The following is a 22,612-nucleotide window of genomic DNA, read 5'->3' on the forward strand; positions in this document are numbered from 1 at the left end:
ATGCTGGAAATCCGAGCAACACACACAAACTGCTGGAGGAACTCAGCAGGCCAGGCAGCATCTATGGGAAAGAGTAAACAGACACTTCAGAACTGGAGAAAAAAAATGAGAAGTCAGACCAAGAAGGTGGGGGTAGGAAGGAAGAGGCACAAGGTGACAGGTGAAACCGGGAGAGGGGGGAGGTGAGGTAAAGACCTGGGAAGTTGATTGGTGAAAGTGATAAAGATCTAAAGGGGGAATCTGATAGGAGAGGGTAGAAGACCCTGGAAGAAAGGGAAGGGGAGGAGCACCAGAGGGAGGTGATGGGCAGGAAAGGAGGTAAGGTGAGAGAGGGGAATGGGATATGGAGGAGGAGAGTGGGGGGGGCCATTAGTGGAAGTTAGAGAGATCAATGTTTCTGCCATCAGGTTGGAGACTACCCAGGTGGAATATAAGGTGTTGCTTCTCCGACATGAGTGTGGCCTCATGGTGGCAGTAGAGGAGGCCATGAACTGACGTGTTGGAAAGGAAATGGGATGTAGGATTGAAATGGGTGGCTACCAGTATGGCCCGTTTTGTCTACCTTCTTCAAAGAAAGGGGCTTCCCTTCCTCCACCCTCAACACTGCCCTCACCCCATCCACCCGCCACCCCAACAGGGATAATTTGTGAAGGATGATTAGTTGAATCTGAAGTGGAAGGTGCAACACTCCACCAGCAAGGCAAGTGTCAATGCTCCGGAGCTGAGTCGGTCATTCAGTACTACGCTGTTGCCATCACTGCATGCAAGGTCTACAGCAGGGGACCACGGACCCCTCAGAGGTCTGTGGATAGATATCAGGAGGTCTGTGAACTGGTATGGGAAAGCATCTCCATTTTTATTTTCACTAACCTCTAACGGAAATTGGGCAATTTCAACCGTAGACATCTCTTCCCCTTGCCCTTCAACAATGCAAGGCACCATTCCCTTTGTGACTCTCTGGTCTGCTCCCCTGTTCCCAGGAGTGCAACACGCTGCCCGTTGACTTCATCCCACCACCCAGAGATCCAAGCACTCATTCCAGGTAAAGAGGTGAGCCATTTTCTTTATTTCCAGTCTAAGTGCATGGCATTCCTTAGGACCAAAAGGCATAGGAACAGAATTAAGCCATTCGACCCATTGAGACTGCTCTGCCATTTCATCATGGATGATCTATTTCCCTCTTAACCCACTCACCTGCCCTCACACCCTGACTGATCAAGACGTTATCAACCTCTGCCCTAAATATACCCTATGACCTGCCACCACAGGCACCTGTGGTGATGAATTCCACAGATTCACCACCCTCTGGTGAAAGAAATTCCTCTTCATCTCCATTCTAAATGGATTCCCCTCTGTGCCCTGTGGTCCTAGATTCTCCCACCACAGGAAACATCCACTCCATCTAGACCTTTCTACATTAGATAGGTTTCAATGAGATCTCCCCTTATTATTCTCAATTCCAAGCAAGCAAATTCCAGAACCATCAATTGCTCCACGTGATAAGTCTTTCTTTCCCAGAATCATTCTCTTGATCCTCCTCTGAACTTTCTCCAAGGCCAACACATCCCTTTTTAAAGAAGGGGCCCTAAGGTGCTCTGTGAAGCCTCATCTGCACCTTACGTCCTTGCCTTTATATTCTAGTCCTCTCAAAATGAATGCTGACATTGCATTTCTCTTCTTCACCACTGACTCAACCTGTAAATTAACCTTTAGGGAATCTTGCACGAGGACTCCCAGGTCCCTTTGAAATCGCATCATAGAAATGTACATCACAGAAACAGAGCCTTTGGCTTATCTTGTCTGTGCTGAACTATTTAAACTGTCTAGCCCCACTGACCTGCACCTGCACGACAGCCCTCCATACCCCTCACACCCGCGTACCTATCCAAGCTTATCTTAAACATTGAAATCAAGCTCCCTTGCACCACTTGAGCTGGGAGCTCATTCCATACTCTCTTGAACACACATAAAATGCTGGAGGAACTCAGGAGCCCAGGCAGCATCTCTGGAAAAGTGTATAGCTGATCTTTTGGGCTGAGACCCTTTAGCAGGACCCGACCTGAAACATTGACTGTTTACTCTTTTCCATAGATGCTGCCTGGCCTGCTGAGTTCCTCCAGCAATTTGTGTGCGTTGCTTGCATTTCCAGCATCTGCAGATATTTTTATGTTTGTGATCCGCTGAGTGAAGAAGTTTCCCCTCATGTTCCCCTTAAGCAATTCACCTTGCGCCCTTAACCCATGACCTCTGGTTGTAGTCCCAACCCAACCTCAGTGGAAAAAGCCTGCTTGCATTTACCTGTCTAAACCCCTCATAATTTTGTATACCTCTATCAAAGCCTCCAGGTCCTCCTCTCTGGGCAACATCTTGCAAATTTTCTTTGTACTCTTTCAATTTTATTTACATCTTTCATGTAGGTAGGTGACCAAAACTGCATACAATAATCTAAATTAGGCCTTAATAGTGTCTTATACAGAATGAACATAATACTCCATCTCTTGTACTCAATACATTGATTTATGAGGACCAATGTGCCAAAAGCTCTTTACGACCCTATCCGCCTGTGACACCACTTTCAATGAATTATGAACCTGTATTCCCAGATCTCTTTGTTGTACTGCACTCTTCAGTGCTTTACCGTTTACTGAGTAAGTGCAACACCTCGCACTTGTCTGCATTAAACTCCACCTGCCATTTTTCCAGTATTCCCAGATTCCACTGAAGCTCAATAGTCTTCCTCGCTGTTCACTACACCCCCAATCTTGGTGTCAGATTTGCTGATCCAGTTAACCACATTATCATCCAAATCATTGATACAGATGACAAACAAAACTGGACCCAGCACGGATCCCTGTGGCACCCCACAAGTCACAGACCTCTGGTCAGAGAGGTGATCATGTACAACCACTCTCTGGCTTCTCACAAAGCCATTGTCTAATCCAATCTACTACCTCATCTTGATTGCCAAGGGACTGAACTTTCCTAACCAAATTACTTTGTTCTGTTTCCCAGTTCTGAGAGTGTATGTATGAGCTGAAACGTTAACCATGTTTCTCTCTCTACATTCGTCTTTTCAGCGTTTTCAGTTTTTTTTCCCAGATTTAGAATCAGAATTTATTAGAAATAGAATTTACTTAAACATTGCATTCATCCCACAACGTGAGGGAGTAAAAATCTTTGTGTTATGACTCTATTGCAATGTACAGACATGTGAATTTTTAAGTATAATGGCTTGTAGAAAGAAACGGTCCTGTAGCCTTTTGGTCCTGGCTTTTAATGCTGTGGTGGCGTTTGCCAGATGGAAGCAGCAGGAACAGTTCATGGTTGGGGTGACTGGTGTCCCTGATGATCTTCCACGCCTGCCTCCTGCACCTGCTGCTATAAATGTCCACAGATGAGCTGGGCTGTCCGTACCACTCTCTGCAGTGCCCAGCAATGAAGGTTGGTGCAGTACCCATACCAGGCGGTGAAACAGCCAGCCAGGATGCTCTCAGTGGTGCCCCTGTAGATTTGGGGGCCCATGCCAAACTTCGTCAGTCGCCTGAGAGGGAAGAGATGCTGTCGTGCATTTTCTGCCACAAAGCTGGTGTGTGCAGTCCAGGAGAGATCATCGGTGATGTGTATACCGAGGAATCCACCATCTTCAATATTTGTTTGATTTACAAGGACATCTATCCGATCCGATGTCCACAAAACCAGAAGCTGTGATTCAGTCCCCACCGGACCACAATATACAATACTTAATACCCACTGGATCACAATGTGTATCTCTTGAAGCTCTCAAGACTGCAATGTGTGATTTGTCACACCTATAGAATCACATTGTACAACTCTCAATGGCTACAATACCATAATATGTACTTCTTGAAGTTCACCAGACCATGATGCATCTCTAAAGGCCGAAATGTGTTCCTCTCGATGTTCAAAGGACCATGATGTATATCGCTGAATTTTGACAAACACAAAAATCTGTGTCTCTCAATATTGGGTGTATTCCAATGTTCACAAGGCACAATGTTTGTCTTTTAATGTTCACAAAACCACAATGTGCGTCACTCGATAGTCACAAGACCATAACATGTTCCCAGTGCCCTCAAGACCATAATATCTGTTTTCCAGTGCCCACAAGACCATAATGTGTTTCCCAGTGCCCACAAAACTATAATATCTGTTTCTCAGTAACCACAAGACCATTATATCTGTTTTCCAGTGTCCACAAGACCATAATATGTTTCCCAGTGCCCACAGGACCAGAATGTGTGCCTCTCAATGTTCACAAGACTACAATATATGTCTCTTGATGTTCACCACAATGTTCAATGGTTCAACTTAATATCAGGGAATGTATAGAGTATACAACCTGAAATTCTTACTCTTCACAGACATCATGAAAACAGAAGAGAAACCCAAAGAATGAATGACAGTGAAGCATTAGAACGTCAAAGCCCCCTCTGTCCCCTCCCACGCACAAGCAACAGCAAAGCATCAACCTTCCCCCACTTATTTCAGCAGGAAGCTCAGCCCCCACACAGCAAGCAAAGTCCCCAAGGAGGGACCATGACCTGCAGTCCAACAACAACTCACCCAACATGCCACTAGCTCTCGCTCTTTCTACCCCTCTCTAACAAGCGACAGAGGGGACACAGTGAGAGTGGAAACTAACAAACCAAAGCAGCTCGCTGACTATGATGTTACAGTCTGCCTAGTTGCTTTTATTCTGAGTCCTCCGACTCGAGAATCGGCAGTACACTCTCCACCACCATCGGGGGGGAGGGGGAGAGGGGGAGAGAGGGAGAGAGAGAGATCCGTTGGGGGGGGTCTGCTATTTGCGATGTTCTGTTTCTTTCACGATGCCTCAGTTGGCAACTATTAATGTCCATTAGAACACTATGTATACCTCTTGACTCTCACGAATAATCTGTGTATGATTCGAAAATTGTTTACAATACAATCTGGTTTATTGACAGTCTTTAATATTGTCTGAAAACATTAATATATTGGCAAACCATAGACCAGAAGATTTCATTACAACTTGAGTGCATGCATGGTCAAAGAAATGACTTTTAATAAGAAAGAGGGAGTTTCCTGGAGGGAAGTCAAAGGAAAACATTGTAAATCAAACACAGTGTAGCTTGCAGTTCTCCACCCCCACTCAGCCTCAGCTGTGTGAGACCTGCAAAACAGCATCTGACTTACTCAAATGCAAAGTTGGTCTGTGAGGAATTAATTAGCTGAGGCGAAAGGGTATTTTTGAAATTGCGCACCACAGGTGGAATGTAAAAAATAATATAAAGCCACATAAAGGTGTTGGTAGATTAAGGTGCCAGGTGGGCTGTTATAGGTGCAGAATGTGCACCTGTTACGCCAGTGGTACAGCTCATGGTGGCCAGCGAATAGTTACAGGAAACCATTTCCAGTCAAGCTTGCTTGAGAGTTTCATACGTCACCTGTATGGCCTGTCCTCCCATCTTCAATCCTGGTTGGAGAAGGTAGGTGCCAAACTAGTTAGCTAATGGAAAATGGGAATTTAAGCAGTCTAGGAAATTGAAAGGAACTGTTTACAACATCAGTCAAGGCCATTTGCTGAACAACACAGGACATGGAAGTGCAGCAAGTAACATAATATTCAATATTGAACCTCTATTTCCTGAGGAAAGGAAGTTAAATAAAATCTCCAGGAATAGCAGAGAGTGTACATCCACTATCTGAAGTCTTGATAGATTATGAAATTGATAAGGTTGTAAGCATTGGCTTTAATTGAACTCAAAGATAAAGGTGCACAAGTTTGCTTGATCTTTGCAAGGATTTCCATTTTGGCTTCTTGCTGCAGGTTACTTGGCAAGGACAGGTTCCTGGTGGGAAGAAAGAAAGACATCCCAAAGTAACTTACAGGCAATAAAGTACTTGTGTGAGGTGAAATCCCTGCTGGAAATGTCGCAATGCTGGAAGGTCCTACAGAGTGCGATTATTGATTAGATCAGTTTTAATGATGCTAGTTGATTGGTAATGGGAAAACTGGTATTAGTTTATTATTGTCACAACAGAATCATATCATCACTGGCTTATATGTCATGATATTTGTTGTTTTGTGGCAGCAGCACAGTGCAAATCACAAAATTACTATACAATACAAAGACCATGTGCAAAAAAAATGAAGATAGTGCTTATGGACCATTCTGAAATCTGTTTCTGGAGGGGAAGGAGCTGTTCCTCAATCACTGAGTGTGGGTCTTCAAGCTCCTGTGCCTCTTTCCCGATGTGCCAAGTTACAGTGAATAGCTTTTTGTTTGTGTGGCATCCAGACAGATCATGGTCTGTAAGTATATTGACTAAGGGACTAAGGGAGAAAACAGAGCTGAATGCAGGATTTGCATTGCGGACAGACATGGAAATTGCATGGGCCACAACAAGGAAGCTCATCAAGTCTGTTCAGGAGTCTGAGAACAATGCAATGGTATAGAAGGTGTCCTTGAGCCTGGTGGAAGTAGTTTCAAGTTTGTCTAGCTTCTGCCCATGGAAGTGGGGGGGGGGGAGGTGAACCGAGGTGGAAGAAGACCATGATTAGGTTGGCATGGTTTTGAAGGTACCGGGTAGAGTAGACAGAATTGTTGGAGGAATGGGAACAGTCAATGTTTCGGGCTGAGACCCTTCAGCAAGATGGACCCCACCAAGCTGTGATGCATCTGGACAGGATGTTTTCTACAGTGTATCTGAACTAATCATTGTGAAACAAAGGTCAACGGGAAAGGATCAGTTACTGTTCGACCATACCATTGTCAAATAAAATGACCCACCTCAACCTTTTCTTCTGTAGCTGAGTCCTTCTCTGGATCCATGACAGGTCTTTCTTCAACATCTTCCAAGGGTTTCCTTAAAGAGCCAGGGATCAGAAAATATTGGAAAGTGTTTTAAAACATTTATCACACAGTGAATCCTAGGTACCAATTGAAGCCTACATTGTGTTCCCTGTGCCCTATCACCATCCTCTGAATCCCTACAAGGCCCAGGGCACACAAGAGATCCTCCTCAACTCTGGCAACTCTCCAGGAGCAACCATTTTCTGGAGCTCTGGTGGCTTCTGGGCTGTCTCTGTGCCTCATCTTCCATCATACCTGGAAAGCAGCTTTAGACTTGGAAGCTCCCTTTCAAGATGCAAAAAAAAGGTTGCACAGCCTCCTTCTGCATCCCCCAAGGGAGGGAGCAGGCCCTGAGGGCAGGAGTGGTCCCTGGGGTGGAGGACTGGTCTGGAGGAAAGGGGAGGTATCTGGGGAGGGCAGCAATCCTGGTTTTCAGCAAGTGGACCCCAAGGTGGCAGATAGTCTTTGAAAGATGGCATGTACCCTGAGGGAGTGATCTCTGAGCACGTGGTGGGGAGTGGTCATTGGGGTGGTGGAGTAGGAGGAATCGTCCTGGCGGTGGTCCTGAGGTCAGAGAGTGGTTCCTGAGGTGGAAGAGTTGTCCTTGGGGAGTGGGAATGGTCCCAGAGGAAAGGGGAGGACCCAGGGATGTGGGACAATCCTGGTGAAGGAGTGGTCCCAGAGCTGGGGAGTGGTCCTGCAGGAAAGGAGAGGTCACTGGAGTGCAGCAGGGGTCCTGGAGATGAGGTAAAGTTCACCAAGGTGGAAGGTGGTTCCTGAGGGAGGGAGTTGACCCTGAGAGAGTGATACTTGACTGAGTGATCACTTTGGTGCGGAGTGCTCCCTGGCATGGGAGAGTGGTCCTGAAGGAACGAGGAGGACAGTGGGGTGGGGAGTGGTCCTAAAGGAACGAGACAAGTGGAGTGGGGAGTGGTCCTGAAGGAATGAGGACAGTGGGGTGGGGAGTGGTCCTGAAGGAACGAGACAAGTGGAGTGGGGAGTGGTCCTGAAGGAATGAGGACAGTGGGGTGGGGAGTGGTCCTGAAGGAACGAGGACAGTGGGGTGGGGAGTGGTCCTGAAGGAACGAGACAAGTGGGGTGGGAGAGTGGTCCTGAAGGAACGAGGAGGACAGTTGGGTGAGGGAGTGGTCCTGGAGAAACGAGGACAGTGGGGTGGGGAGTGCTTCTGAAGGAACGAGACAAGTGGGGTGGGGAGTGGTCCTGAAGGAACGAGGACAGTGGGGTGGGGAGTGGTCCTAAATGAACGAGGACAGTGGGGTGGGGAGTGGTCCTGGAGGAATGAGGACAGTGGGGTGAGGGAGTGGTCCTGGAGGAATGAGGAGGACAGTCGGGTGAGGGAGTGGTCCTGGAGAAACGAGGACAGTGGGGTGGGAGGGTGGTCCAGAAGGAACGAGGAGGACAGTTGGGTGAGGGAGTGGTCCTGGAGAAACGAGGAGGACAGTGGGGTGAGGGAGTGGTCCTGGAGAAACGAGGACAGTGGGGTGGGGAGTGGTTCTGAAGGAACAAGGAGGACAGTTGGGTGGGGAGTGGTTCTGAAGGAACGAGGAGGACAGTTGGGTGGGGAGTGGTCCTGAAGGAATGAGGAGGACAGTGGGGTGGGGAGTGGTCCTGGAGGAATGAGGAGGACAGTGGGGTGGGGAGTGGTCCTGGGGGAACGAGGACAGTGGGGTGGGGAGTGGTTCTGAAGGAACAAGGAGGACAGTTGGGTGGGGAGTGGTCCTGAAGGAACGAGGAGGACAGTTAGGTGGGGAGTGGTCCTGAAGGAATGAGGAGGACAGTGGGGTGGGGAGTGGTCCTGGAGGTGAGCGAGTCATTCCCGAGGTGGAAGAGTGGTCCTGGAGGAGCAGGGATTATAGTGGCGTGAGGGAGAAGTTCTGGAGGTGAGGGAGTGGTCCCAAGGTGGAAGGTGGTCCTTGTGGGAAGGAGTGACACTTTAAGGAGTGAGTGAATTCTGTGGTGAGAAGTGGTCCCTGGGGGTTTGATTGAGGAAATAGGGTTAATGGTCCCCATGGAGGGGGAATGGCCTCTGCTTATATGCCTGCTTCAAGCATGGGGGTATGTGCTTGTACACTACACCTCAGGATGCAGTGGGAAATGGGAAATCAAATGATACCAATAGATGGTTTTAAGGTATGTCGATGGTTGTAGGATGGAGTTCGTCACAGAGCGAGGCTGGGGAGGGGCTAGAGTGAGATTAAAATGTGAATTCAATTTTGTGGTTGTCTTTGTTGACAATTTTCACTCAGTTATCATAGCAGTGACTTGGTTTAAATTATTCACTGGGTGTCAACTCAAAATGTCAAAGTCATTTGACCTTGCCAAAGAATGGTAACAGAGAGTGTTGGAGAATGCCTTTTTGGGAATTATGAACACTTCAATGAAGGTGGGAAGCTGCTTAGACAAACAGTTTCGGTGTCCTTAGGAGGAAGTTGGGTAAGGTTGTTGGAGAGAAGGGAATGGAGTGGGATGTGTTGACAGGGTGAGATGGTTGGGGTGGGAGGAGGTTTGTGAGGACCTCTCTTCAGTTGTAGAATGGCCATTTCCATGTAAATCCACACAGGGGATACAGGGTTCAAAGCTTCATTTATTATTGAAGTATATATCCCATACACAACTCAGATTTGTCTTCTGCAGATAGCCACTAAAAACATGGAAGAACATGAGAGTTGTTTAGAGAGGAACATCAAACCCACCCCCACACTAAAAAGAATGGCATACTGATCAAGGCCAAGCCTCTTCACAGTCAAAGTCAGGTTTACCGCCATATACAAATATGTATGCAGAGGGACAATGAGAAACTTGCAGCAGCATCACAGGCACCGAGCATCATTATAAGAAAAAGCATAAATTCTTAAATGAAAAAACACATTGGAACAAAAATGAACAAAGTTTATATTTGTACTAAAAGCAAACTCTCAAGGGAATGTGAAAGGTTGACTCACTTTTCGTCCTTCTTTCCATAGTAGCAGAAGTAATAGGCGACTGAGAGGAAGAATGTTACAAGTGCTAATGCCATGATGATCCCAATAATCATCCCGACTCTGTTTTGTCTCATTTCCGTTTTCAGAAAACCTTTAAACAAGATTGACAAACACTTCAGGAGATCTGAAGTACCCAGCAACAAGTACAGGCACTGTCCTGCTCTCACGGATCTCTCTCAGCTCACCTCGAGCCTCCCCGAAGCTTCCACCCTCCCTAAGGCATCCCACCTAATGTGCCATTGCATCGGTGTGAAACCTGACAGAGAACAGGGAGCAGAGCAGTGGACAGCTTCTGCTCAATGCTGTGGTCCACAGGTAGATCTCTTGCCTTGGGGTGAGGAGATTTGGAGACCATCTCCCAGCCAACTAAAAGGCCTTACTCCCTTCCCACTACAAGGCATTGATGACTTGATAGAGGTGTACAAGACAATAAGAGTGGACAGCCGGAGACTTTTAACCAGGACAAAAGGTTGTTAATATGAAGGGATATAATTTTCAGGTGATTGGAGGAAAGTAAGGGGGGGATAGCAAAGGTAAGTTTTTTAACACTGACAGTAGTGAGTGTGTGAAACACTCTGCCAGGGGTGGTGGTAGGGGCAGATACATTAGGGGCATTTAAAAGAATTTTAAAAGGCACATGGATGATAGAAAAAGGGAGAGTCATGTAGGAGGGAAGGGTTAGATCGATCATGGAGGTTAAAGGGTCAGCACAATATTGTGGGCTGAAGGGTCTGTACTGTGCTGTAGTGTTCTTTGTTCTATGTCCAACGTGATGTAACTCCATTGTTTCACAGCTAAAACAGAGTGGAGGAGTTCCCTCTAGTGATCTGCCCAATGCTTACCCCTCTGCCAACAGTGCTGGAATCTGTCCAGCGCTCACCACCAGTTGTGGGAGTTTGCTGTGTGTTTCCTGGGTGGCACAGTAGCACAGCAGTTGGTGTGATGCTACCACAGTGTGAGCTGTAAGACTGGAGTTCAGTTACTGCTGCTGTCTGTAAGGAATCTCTCTGTGACCGTGTGGGTTTCCTCCACACATTCCGAAGGCGTACAGTTAGCATTAGGTTTAGTGAGTTATTTATGGTTATGCTCTGCTGACATCATGCTCTGGTGACACTTGTGGGCAGCCCCCCTCACAACCCTTGCTGATCTGATCTGAAACACACGCTCTATTTCACTGTCTGTTTTGATGTATGTGTGACAAATGAAGCTCATCTTATCTGACGATCTTACGTTTCCATGTTGAGCAAACTATTATAGCACGATAGTCTGGATACAGAGAGGCAGTTTGGAAATGTAAGCTCCTTTTTTCCCTCATTAGTCCCTGGGTTTTCCTTATCTCCCAAAGATGCTCTCTGATGGATAAAATTCCAAGGCTTCTGGCTCGCACCTCCCATTAGTGAAAACACAAAAAGCTGGAGGAACTCAAAGGATCTGGCAACATCGTGGCGGGAATACTCTGGGCATTTTGGGCTCAGATCCTTCATCTTCATCAGTCCAGATGAAGGGTCTCAACCCAAAACGCTGACTGTCCATTTCCCTCCAAAGATGCTGCCAGACCCACTGAGATCCTCCGGCACCTTGTGAGCTGACTGGGATTCCAGCACCTGCTGCCTCTGGTGGCTCACTGAGTCGGGCCATTTGACCACAGGGGCATCACAGATCCCATTCCCCAACATGCTGACAATCCAGGAATGTTGGTCGCCGAGAACCGCCACTTCCAAAAATTCCATTCAGTTTAGCAGCTCCAATGGCAGTAGTGTGCCTTCATGGGGACACCAGCTGGCCTGACAGTGGACTTCCCATGATTATTCTTGGCTCACCACCAACCTGGCCCTGGATCGAAGTAGGGACAAACCACCACTGAAATAGCAGGGATGTGACGGAGGGATGAGGGAAGTGAGAGAGGCAAACTGGTAAACTGCAAACACAAGAGACTCTGCAGATGCTGGAAAACCAGAGCAACACACACAAGATGCTGGAGGAACTCAGCAAGTCAGGCAGCATCTATGGAAGGAATAATCAGTTGATGTTTCATGCTGAGATCCTTCATCAGGATGCTGATGAAGTGCCTCAGAACAAAACATGGACAATTGGTAAATGGTTTCTTATTGTCAAATGTACTGAGATACAGTGAAAACTTGTCTTGCATTCCACCCCTACAGATGATATCATCACATCAGTGTGTTGAGGTAGTACGTGATAAAGCAGTAACAGATTGCAGAATAAAGTGTTCCAGTCGCATAGGAAGTGCAGTGTAGGAAAACATTAAGGGTTAAGTCACAACGAAGCAGTGAGATCAAGGGACTATCTGACTGCACCAGAGAAACATTGACGAGTTATATAACAGCAGGGTAGCAACTGGTGGTATCTTGTGTCTAATGGGAGAAGAGGGAATGTGCATGATGGGTAGTCTTTGATTTTGCTGACTCTGAGTAAAGAGGTGTCACCTCATGTTCCCCTTTAACATTTCATCTCTCATCCTTAACCCATGACGCCTGATTGTAGTTTCACCCAACCTCAGTGGAAAAAACATGGTTGCATTTACCCTATCTATACCCCCATAATTTTGTACACCTCTTTCAAATCTTCCCTCAATCTTCTATGTTCTAGGGAATAAAATTCCAACCTATTCAATCTTTCCTAATAACTCAGGTCCTTCAGTCTTGGCAACACCCTTGTAAACTTTCTCTGTACCCTTTCAATCTTATTTACATCTTTCCTGTAGGCAGGTGATCAAAATCACACACAGTAATCCAAATCAGGCCTCAGCAATGTCTTATCCAACTTCAACATAACATCCCAACTCCAGTATTCAATAATTGGTGGCAGAGGAATTGAATTTGTATTTTGCATCAGCTTTCACAGTGGAAGACATCTGCAGTGTACCGGACATTCAAGAATGTCAGGGAAGTGAAGTATGTGCAGCTGAGAAGGTGCTCAGGAAGCTTAATGGTCTGAGAGTGGATAAATCTCCTGGACCTGATGGAATGCACATACAGGTTCTGAAGGAAGCAGCTGGAGAGATCGTGGGGGCATTAACAATGATCTTTCAAGAAATGATAGATTCTGGCATTGTACCAGATGACTGGAAAATTGCAAGTGTTACTCCGCTATTTAAGAAGGGTGGGAGGCAGCAGAAAGAAACTATAGACCTGTTTGCCTGACTTCAGTAGTTGGGAAGTTGTTGGAATCGATAGTTAGGGATGAGATTATGGAGTATTTGGAGGCACATGACGAGATAGGCCAAAGCCAGCATGGTTTCCTGAAAGGAAAATCCTGCCCGACAAACCTTTTGCAATTTTTTGAGGAAATTACAAGCAGGGTAGACAAAGGAGATGCAGTAGATGTGGTGTACGTGGATCTTCAGAAGGCCTCTGAGAAGGTGCCACACATGAGGCTGCTTAGCAAGGTAAGAGGTAAGTTACTAGCATGGGTGAAGTATTGGCTGATGGGCAGAAAACAGAGAGTGGGAATAAAGGGATCCTATTCTGGCTGGCTGCTGGTTACCAGTGGAGTTCCACAGGGGTTGGTGTTGGGATCGCTGCTTTTTACGATGTATGCCATTGATTTGGACGGTGGGATTAATGGATTTGTGGCTAAATTTGCTGATGATACAAAAATAGGTGGATGAGTGGGTAGTGTTGAGGAAACAGAGCCTGCAGAGAGACTTAGATAGTTCAGGGAATGGGCAAAGAAGTGGCAAATGAAATACAGTTAGAAAGTGTATGGTCATGCATTTTGGTGGAAGAAGTAAATGGGCAGACTATTATTTAGATGGGGAGAGAATTCAAAATGCAGAGATACAAAGGGACTTGGGAGTCTTTGTGCAGGATACACTGAAGGTTAACCTTCAGGCTGAGTCAGTGGTGAAGAAGGCAAATGCAATGTTGGCATTCATTTCTAGAGGTATAGAATACAAGAGCAGGGATGTGATGTTGAGGCTCGATAAGGCGCTCGTGGGATTGTGTGCCGTTTTGGGTTCCTTATTTTAGAAAGGATATACTGACATTGGAAAGGGTTCAGAGAAGATTCACAAGAATGATTCTAGGAATGAAAGGGTTACCATATGAGGACTGTCTGGGAGCTCTTGGGCTGTATTCCCTGGAGTTCAGGTGAATGAGTGAGGATCTGATAGAAACATTCTGAATGTTAAAAGGCCTGAACAGATTAGAAATGGCAAAGTTATTTCCCATGGTGGGGGAGAGTAGGACAAGAGGGCATGACTTCAAGAGTGAAGGATGTCAATTTAAAATAGAGATGCAGAGAGTCAGAGGATGGTAAATTTGTGGAATTTGTTGCCACGAGTGGCTGTGGAGGTCAAGTCACTGGGTGTATTTAAGGCAGAGATAGATAGGTTCTTGATTAGCCAGGACATCAAAGGGTATGGGGTGAAAGCAGGGGAGTGGGGATGATTGGAAGAATTGGATCAGCCCATGATTGAATGGTGGAGCAGACTTGATGGGCTGAATGGCCTATTTCTGCTCCTATATCTTATGGTTTTATGGTCTGCTGGTGACAGGGTCCAAGGAAACACCATATCAGGGCCCGGGGGTTTGTCCATGCTAATAGGCCTCAAGACAGAAAGCACCTCCTCCTCAGTAATCCGTACAGGGTCCGTAGCCTGGCTGCTGCTTTTCTGCATTTCTATAGACTCTGTGCCCGTCTCCTGAGTAAACATGATTTTAAGATCCTCCCCATCTCTTTTGGCTCCATCGATAGATTACCCTTCTGATCTTCCAGTGGACCTATTTTCAGTCCATAAGATAAGACCATAAGATACAGGAGCAGACTCCAAATGGGCAATCAAGTCTGCTTTGCCATTTCATCATGGCTGATCCATTCTCCCTCTCAGCCCCAATCTCTTGCCTTCAAAAATCTATCAACATCTGTCTTAAGTATACATAAAGACTTGGTCTCCACATCTGCCTCTGGCAATGAATGTGCATTAACGATTTAGATGAGGGCATTGAGAATAACATCAGCAAGTTTGCTGATGATACTAAGCTGGGTGGCAGTGTGACATGTGATGAGGATGTTAGGATTCAGGGTGACTTGGATAGGCTGGGTGAGTGGGCAGATAATTGGCAGATGACGTTTAATGTGAATAAGTGTGAGGTTATCCACTTTGGGAGTAAGAACAGGAAGGCAGATTATTATCTGAACGGTGTAAAGTTAGGTAAGGGAGAAATACAAAGAGATCTAGGAGTCCTTGTTCATCAGTCACTGAAGGTGAATGAGCAAGTGCAACAGGCAGTGAAGAAGGCTAATGAAATGTTGGCCTTTATTACAAAGGGAATTGAGTACAAGAGCAAGGAAATCCTCTTGCATTTGTTCAGGGCCCTGGTGAGACCACACCTGGAGTATTGTGTACAGTTTTGGTCTCCAGGGTTAAGGAAGGACATCCTGGCTGTAGAGGAAGTGCAGCGTAGATTCACAAGGTTAATTCCTGAGATGTCAGGACTGTCCTACGCAGAGAGGTTAGAGAGACTGGGCTTGTACACGCTGGAATTAAGGAGATTGAGAGGGGATCTGATTGCAACATATAAGATTATTAAGGGATTGGACAAGATAGAGGCAGGAAGTATGTTCTAGATGCTGGGAGAGTCCAGTACCAGAAGGCATGGTTTGAGAATAAGGGGTAGGTCATTTAGGACAGAGTTAAGGAAAAACTTCTTCTCCCAGAGAGTTGTGGGGGTCTGGAATGCACTGCCTCGGAAGGCAGTGGAGGCCAATTCTCTGGATGCTTTCAAGAAGGAGTTAGATAGGTATCTTATGGATAGGGGAATCAAGGGATATGGGGACAAGGCAGGAACTGGGTATTGATAGTAGATGATCAGCCATGATCTCAGAATGGCAGTGCAGGCTTGAAGGGCCAAATGGTCTACTTCTGCACCTATTGTCTATTGTCTATTGAATTCCACAGATTCACCGCCCTACCTATCTAAAGAAATCCCTCATCTTCATTCTAAAAGGACACCCCACTAATCTGAGGCAGTGTCCTCTGGTCTTAGACTCTTCACCATAGGGAACATTGGCTCCACAACCACTCTCTAAAGGCCTTTCAACATTCGATAGGTTTCAATGAGGTCTTCTGTCATTCTTCTGAATTCTACTGAATATTGGCCAAGAACCATCAAATGCTCTTCGTATGACAAACCGTTGAAACCTGGAAACATTTCGTGTACCTCCTTTGAATCCTCTCCAGTTTCAGAATGTCCTTTCTAAGATAAGGGGCCCAAAACTGCTCACAATACTCCAAGTGAGGCCTCACCAGTGCTTTATAAAGTCTCAACATTACATTCTTGTATTTTATTCTAGTCCTCTTGAAATGAATGCTGACATCACATTTTCCTTCCTCTCCATAGACTCAACCTGCAAATTAACTTTTCAGGAATTCTGCACAAGACTCCCAAGTCCATTTGTGCCTCAGTTTTTCTATTATATTTCTCCATTTAAAAAACCATTAACCCTTTCATTTCTTCTACCAAAGTGCATGACCATACACCTCCCGACTCTGTATTCCATCTGCTACTTCTTCGCCATTCTTCAAATATGTCTAAGTCCTTCTGTAGCTTCTCTATTTCCTCAAAACTATTGCCCCTCCACCTATCTTCATATGACTTGCAAACTTTGCAACAAAGAAACCAATTCCATCATCTGAATCTTTGACATATAATGTAAAGAGAATTGGTCCCAACACAGACCCCTGAGGAACACCACCAGTCACTGGCAGCCAACCAGAAAAACCTCCTTTTATTCCCAGTCTTTGTCTACTGCCAATCAGCCACTGCTTTATCCATGCAAGAACTTTTCCTGTAATATCATGGGCCCGTAGCTTGTTAAGCAGCCTCATGTGTGGCACCTTGCCAAAGGCCTTCTGAAAATCCAAGTACACATCAACCAATTCTCCTTTGTCTATCCTGCTTGCTACTTCTTTAAAAAATTCAAACAGATTTGTCAGGCAAGATATTCCCTTGAGGAAACCATGCCGACTACCGCCTATTTTATCAAGTGCCTCCAAGTACCCTGAAACCACAACCTTAATAATTGACTCCACTACCTTCCCAACCACTGAGTTCAGACTAATTGGCCTATAGTTTTTTTTTCTTCTTTCTCTCTCCCTGGTTGAATAGTGGAGTGACATATGCAATTTTCCAGTCTTCCGGAACCATTCCAGAATCTTTTGATTCTTGAAAAATCATTACTAATGTCTCCATAATCTCTTCAGCCACCTCTTTCAGGACCCTGGAGCGTGCACCACCTGGTCTGGGTGTACCTTATAATTTTGTCCCTTACAATCCTCTTACTGTTAACAAATCTGCAGAAGCCCTTAGGATTCTCCTTAGCTTATCTGCTAGAGCAATCTCATGCTTTCCTTTAGACCTCCTGATTTTCCTCTTTAGTGTTTGCTTGCATTTCTTATACTCCTCAAGCCCTTCATTTGTTCCTAGCTGCCTAAACCTGCTATGCACCTCCATTTTTAACTTAACCAGGGCCTCAATATCTCCAAAACCAAGGTTCCCTAAACCTGTTAACTTTGCCTAATGTCCTGACAGACACATAGCAGCTTTGTACTCTCAAAATTGCACTTTTGAAGGCCTCCCACTTCCCATATATAATTTTGCCAGAAATAAGCCCGTCCCAATCCACACTAGCTAGATCCTTTCTGATACCATCAAAATTAGCTCTTCTCCAATTTAGTATCTGAACCCGAGGATCAGACTCATCCTTTTTCATAATTACCTTGAAACTAATGACTTCATGATCACTAGATGCAAAGTATTCCCTTGCACAAACTTCTGTTACCTGCTTTCTCTCATTCCCTAATAGGAGATCAAGTACAGCACATTATTTTGTGGGGACTTCTATGTACTGATTAAGGAAACTTTCCTGAACACATTTGACAAACTCTATCCCATCTAGTCCTTTTACAGTATGGGAGTCTCTGTCAATGTGTGCAGAGTTAAAATCACCCACTGTCACAACTTTATCTTTCTTGCACCATTGTACGATCCCTCTACAAATTTGTTCCTCTAAATCCCACAGACTGTTGGGTGGTCTATAGTGCAGCCCCATTAACACAGCCCCTTCCTTATTCCTCAGTTCCATTCAGAAAGCCTCACGAGACGAGTCTGTCCTGACTGAGCTCTGCCATGATAATTTCCCTGGCTTGTTTTGGGATGCATGGCTTGAACAAGCAGTGGGAGCAAACTCAACAATCACTTTCAATGGGAGTGGGAGAAATACCTCAAAAGATTTAAAAAAAACATTTGTCGGATAACAGACAGGGAATGGGAATTATTGGATGTGTACAATGGGAATAATGGGAATTCTTGAATGGGAATAAAGGGAATGATTTCACAAATTTTGCATGGACAATAGGCTACATGGATCTCTGTACTGAATTATCTAGTGAAATAACTAAGAACAGAGCCTTAGGGTGTCGATATATATAGAACAATAAACATGTTTAAGCAATGGGAAGATGAAGTCCTCAAGGGCACTGTTGGACCCTGACACCGTGTCCACAGCAAGCCTGCAAGACATGCCTGGATTGACAGACCGTTCATTTTACTCAATTCTAATCGAAAGCTGATCCTGGGATCCCACAGCACAGTGAATCAGACAGCAGGTGGCTCTTAAATAAAGCTTACCTGGTTCTCCACTCCACAGTTCGTTGTTCTCTTTTGCTGCAACAAACGAGACAAAGAGGAAACACTTAGCAAACACAATTGACGTACATTAATTGTACATTTGTACAACGTCTTGCTTGAATGGTGCCTCCGTTTTCAAATTCTTTCATGACTCCAAACCACCAACTCTGTAACCTGCAAGCACCCCTCCATATCTCTCTGATCCCCTTCAGCCCTGCGCCTCACCCTATCTCTGTAACCCCCTCCAGTCCCTAAACCCTTCCCTATTTCTTTAACCCCCTGCAGTTCCTAAACCCCACCCTGTCTCTGTAAGCCCCTGCAGTTCCTAAACCCCACCCTATCTCTGTAAGCCCCTGCAGTCCCTAAACCCCACCCTATCTCTGTAAACCCCTGCAGTTCCTAAACCCCTCCCTATCTCTGTAAGCCCCTGCAGTTCCTAAACCCCACCCTATCTCTGTAAACCCCTGCAGTTCCTAAACCCCTCCCTATCTCTGTAACCCCTTGCAGTTCCTAATACCTCCTGTGTCTGTAACACCTCTACGATCTACACCCCTTCCTATCTCTGTAGCCCCCTCTAATCCCTGCACCTCTCCCTATCTTTGTAACACCTCTAACACCTACACTCCTCCCTAATCCCTCCACCCTCTCTATCTCTGGCAGTCCTCCAGCCCTTACACCCCTGCCAATCTCTGTAACACCCCTCTAGCTCCTACACCCCTCCTGATCTCTGGAACACTCTCCAGCCCCTAACACCTCGTTATCTATTCAACACCTACAGCTCCAACAAACCTCCCTATCCCTAAAACAACTCTGACCCCTACACCCCTCCCTATCACTGTAACACCCTTCAGCCTCGACACCCCTCTCCATGTCTGTAATGCCCCCTCAATTCTCTACACTCATTCTTATTTCTTTAAAACCATACACACCCACACTCTATTCACCTCTGTCAACCAGGGGTTTCCAATCTGTGGTCAACAGACACCTTGGAAAATCCCCTCCAACCCCTACACCCCTCCCTATCTCTGTAATTCCCAACAATCCCTACACCCCTCCCTATCTCTGTAATTCCCAACAATCCCTACACCCTCCCTATCTCTGTAATTCCCAACAATCCCTACACCCTCCCTATCTCTAATTCCCAACAATCCCTACACCCTCCCTATCTCTGTAATTCCCAACAATCCCTACACCCTCCCTATCTCTGTAATTCCCAACAACCCCTACACCCTCCCTATCTCTGTAATTCCCAACAACCCCTACACCCTCCCTATCTCTGTAAACCTCACCAATCCCTACACCCTCCCTATCTCTGTAAGCCTCACCAATCCCTATACCCACCCTCTCTGTAAACCTCATCAATCCCTACATCCTCCCTATCTCTGTAAACCTCACCAATCCCTACACCCTCCTTATCTCTGTAAACCTCACCAATCCCTACACCCTCCCTACCTCTGCAAACCTCACCAATCCCTACACCCTCCCTATCTCTGTAAACCTCACCAATCCCTACACCCTCCCTATCTCTGTAAACCTCACCAATCCCTACACCCTCCTTATCTTCTGTTACGCATTCCAGAGCCAATAGCCCTTGCTATATTTGAGAAGACCCTACATCCCTGTCTCTGTTTGTTAGCCCCCATCGCCAACACCTCTCCCTATCTATTTAACATTTTACAATACCCACACCCTTCCCCATCTCTGTATACCATTGAGCCCCTAAACCCTTCCAACTCTATAAACCCCTACAGCCCCAAAACCGCTGTGTACAACCCCCTTCAATCCGTGCACTCCTCTCTATTTCTGTTAAACCCTTCAGCCTCAACACACCTCCCTATTTCTCTAAACCCATCCATTTCCTAAACCCATACCATCTCTATGAATTCTCCACAGCCCCTAAACCCACTCCAACCTCTACACCTTCCTATTTCTGTAAAACCCTCCAGCCTCTACATCTTATTGCACCCATCCCTTCCAATCCCTACACCCTCCCTTTCTCTGAAACTCCTGCCAATATAGACCACCCGTTCCCTGTAAACCCGACCAATCCCTAAGCCCCCACCCTTGCATATATCCCTAAGCTCCTCCTGCCCCTGCAGCTCTCCCTATCTCTAGCTCTACTCCCAGGATCAGCTGACTGCCCTCAGGGATATATCCCTGATCCCTGATCCATTTGCCCCAGCACCTTCAGCTTTTCCTTTAGCAGTCTGGGCTCTGGGCTCTGGAACTCCCTGAGACTGGATTAGATTGGATTTGCCAGCATCTCTACTGCCTGCCCACATGGACTGCACCCTGCTGGACCCTCCATCTCCTCTGACTGATCATCCAGCTGACCTAGTGGAGGCATTAAACACCTATTCACTTCAATAAGTTTGTATATCAATTCAACTTTTATTGAAAACTCACCAACATGTCAACACTTTATGAGAATATTAAAATAACCTAGTTTTGATGCAGCTTTGTTGATCTCTGCATAGTAGTGTAGTAGTCAGCACAACACTTTCCAGTACAGGTGACCATAGTTCAATCCTGCCCTTGTCTGTAAGGAGTCTGTGTGTTCTTCCCATGACTGTGTGGGTTTCCTTCCGATGCTCAGGTTTCCTCCCACAGTCCAAAGATGTACCGGTTGGTAGGTTAATTGGTCATTGTGAATTGTCACGTGATTATGCTAGGATTTGATCGGGGGATTGTTGGTTGGTGCGGATCAAAGGGCAGAAGGGCCCATTCCACACTGTACCTCAATAAACAAAAAGTAAAGCTGTGAAGTCGATGGAAGACGAGATGTGTCAACATTGGTCCAACCCCATCCTCCACCCCGCAAACAGACTGAGATAAGCTGTCCCCTTCAGAGCTGTCCTGGGTCAATCAGCTCTAATCTGCCCACAATCTCTCAAACTTCAACTTAGACCGAGCTTTTGTTCATCTGAACTCTAGCCTCTCCTTCTGTGGTTGGCTGTTGGAAGTTCTTCACCAACAACTTTTGCAAAGAGTTGAGGTTATCTGCAGTGCTAGGATTATGGGCAATGGTGTGATAAAACCATAGAACCATAGAATACTACAGCACAGTACAGGCCCTTCAGCCCTCCATGTTGTGCCAACCCATATAATCCTTAAAAAAAGGTACTAAACCCACACTACCTCATAACCCTCCATTTTTCTTTCATCCATGTGCCTTTCCAAGAGGCTCTTAAATACCCCTAATGTTTTAGCCTCCAGCACCATCCCTGGCAAGTCATTCCAGGCACTCACAACCCTCTGTGTAAAAAACTTACCCCTGATGTCTCCCCTAAACTTCCCTCCCTTAGTTTTGTACGTATGCCCTCTGGTGTTTGCTATTGGTGCCCTGGGAAACAGGTACTGACTATCCACCCTATCTAATAATGCCTCTCATAATCTTGTAGACCTCTATCAAGTCCCCTCTCATTCTTCTACGCTCCAAAGAGAAAAGTCCCAGCTCTGATAACCTTGCTTCATATGAGTTGTTCTCCAAACCAGGCAACATCCTGGTAAATCTCCTCTGCACCCTCTCCATAGCTTCCACATCCTTCCTATAATGAGGTGACCAGAATTGAACACAATACTCTAAGTGTGGTCTCACCAGAGATTTGCAGAGTTGCAACATGACCTCTCCACTCTTGAACACAATCACCCGTTAATGAAGCTTAGCATCTCATAGGCCTTCTTAACTACCCTATCAACCTGTGCAGTGACCTTGAGGGATGTATGGATTTGAACCCCAAGGTCCCTTTGTTCATCCACACTCTTAAGTAACTGACTATTAATCCTGTACTCAGTCTTCAGGTTTGTCCTTCCAAAATGCATCACCTCACACTTGGCTGGATTGAACTCCATCTGCCATTTTTCTGCCCAACTCTGCAGCCTGTCTATATCCTCTTGTAACCTTTGACAACCTCCATAACTCCTCCAATCTTCGTGTCATCCGCAAACTTACTCACCCATCCTTTTGCCTCTACATCCAGGGCATTTATAAAAATCACAAATAGCAGGGGTCCCAGGACAGATACCTGTGGCACTCCACTAGTCACCGAGCTCCAGGCAGAATACTTTCCTTCCATAACTACCCTCTGCTTTCTTCCTT

General features: G+C 46.0%; 1 protein-coding gene across 1 annotated transcript in view; it reads right to left on the bottom strand.

Moving 5' to 3' along the window:
- Positions 1-4,936: 4,936 nt before the first annotated feature.
- Positions 4,937-22,612, bottom strand: part of LOC140737834 (CD166 antigen-like) — a 58,466-nt gene continuing 40,790 nt past the window's right edge. The window contains exons 9-12 of the mRNA XM_073064525.1: positions 18,514-18,549; positions 9,821-9,950; positions 6,795-6,870; positions 4,937-5,852 (exon numbers count right to left, since the gene is read on the bottom strand). Coding sequence (XP_072920626.1) covers positions 5,832-5,852; positions 6,795-6,870; positions 9,821-9,950; positions 18,514-18,549 — 263 coding nt within the window. The 3' untranslated portion in view covers positions 4,937-5,831. The remainder of the gene's footprint in view (positions 5,853-6,794; positions 6,871-9,820; positions 9,951-18,513; positions 18,550-22,612) is intronic.

Source organism: Hemitrygon akajei, chromosome 2 (genome assembly GCF_048418815.1).
Source record: "Hemitrygon akajei chromosome 2, sHemAka1.3, whole genome shotgun sequence".
Lineage (NCBI taxonomy): Eukaryota > Metazoa > Chordata > Chondrichthyes > Myliobatiformes > Dasyatidae > Hemitrygon > Hemitrygon akajei.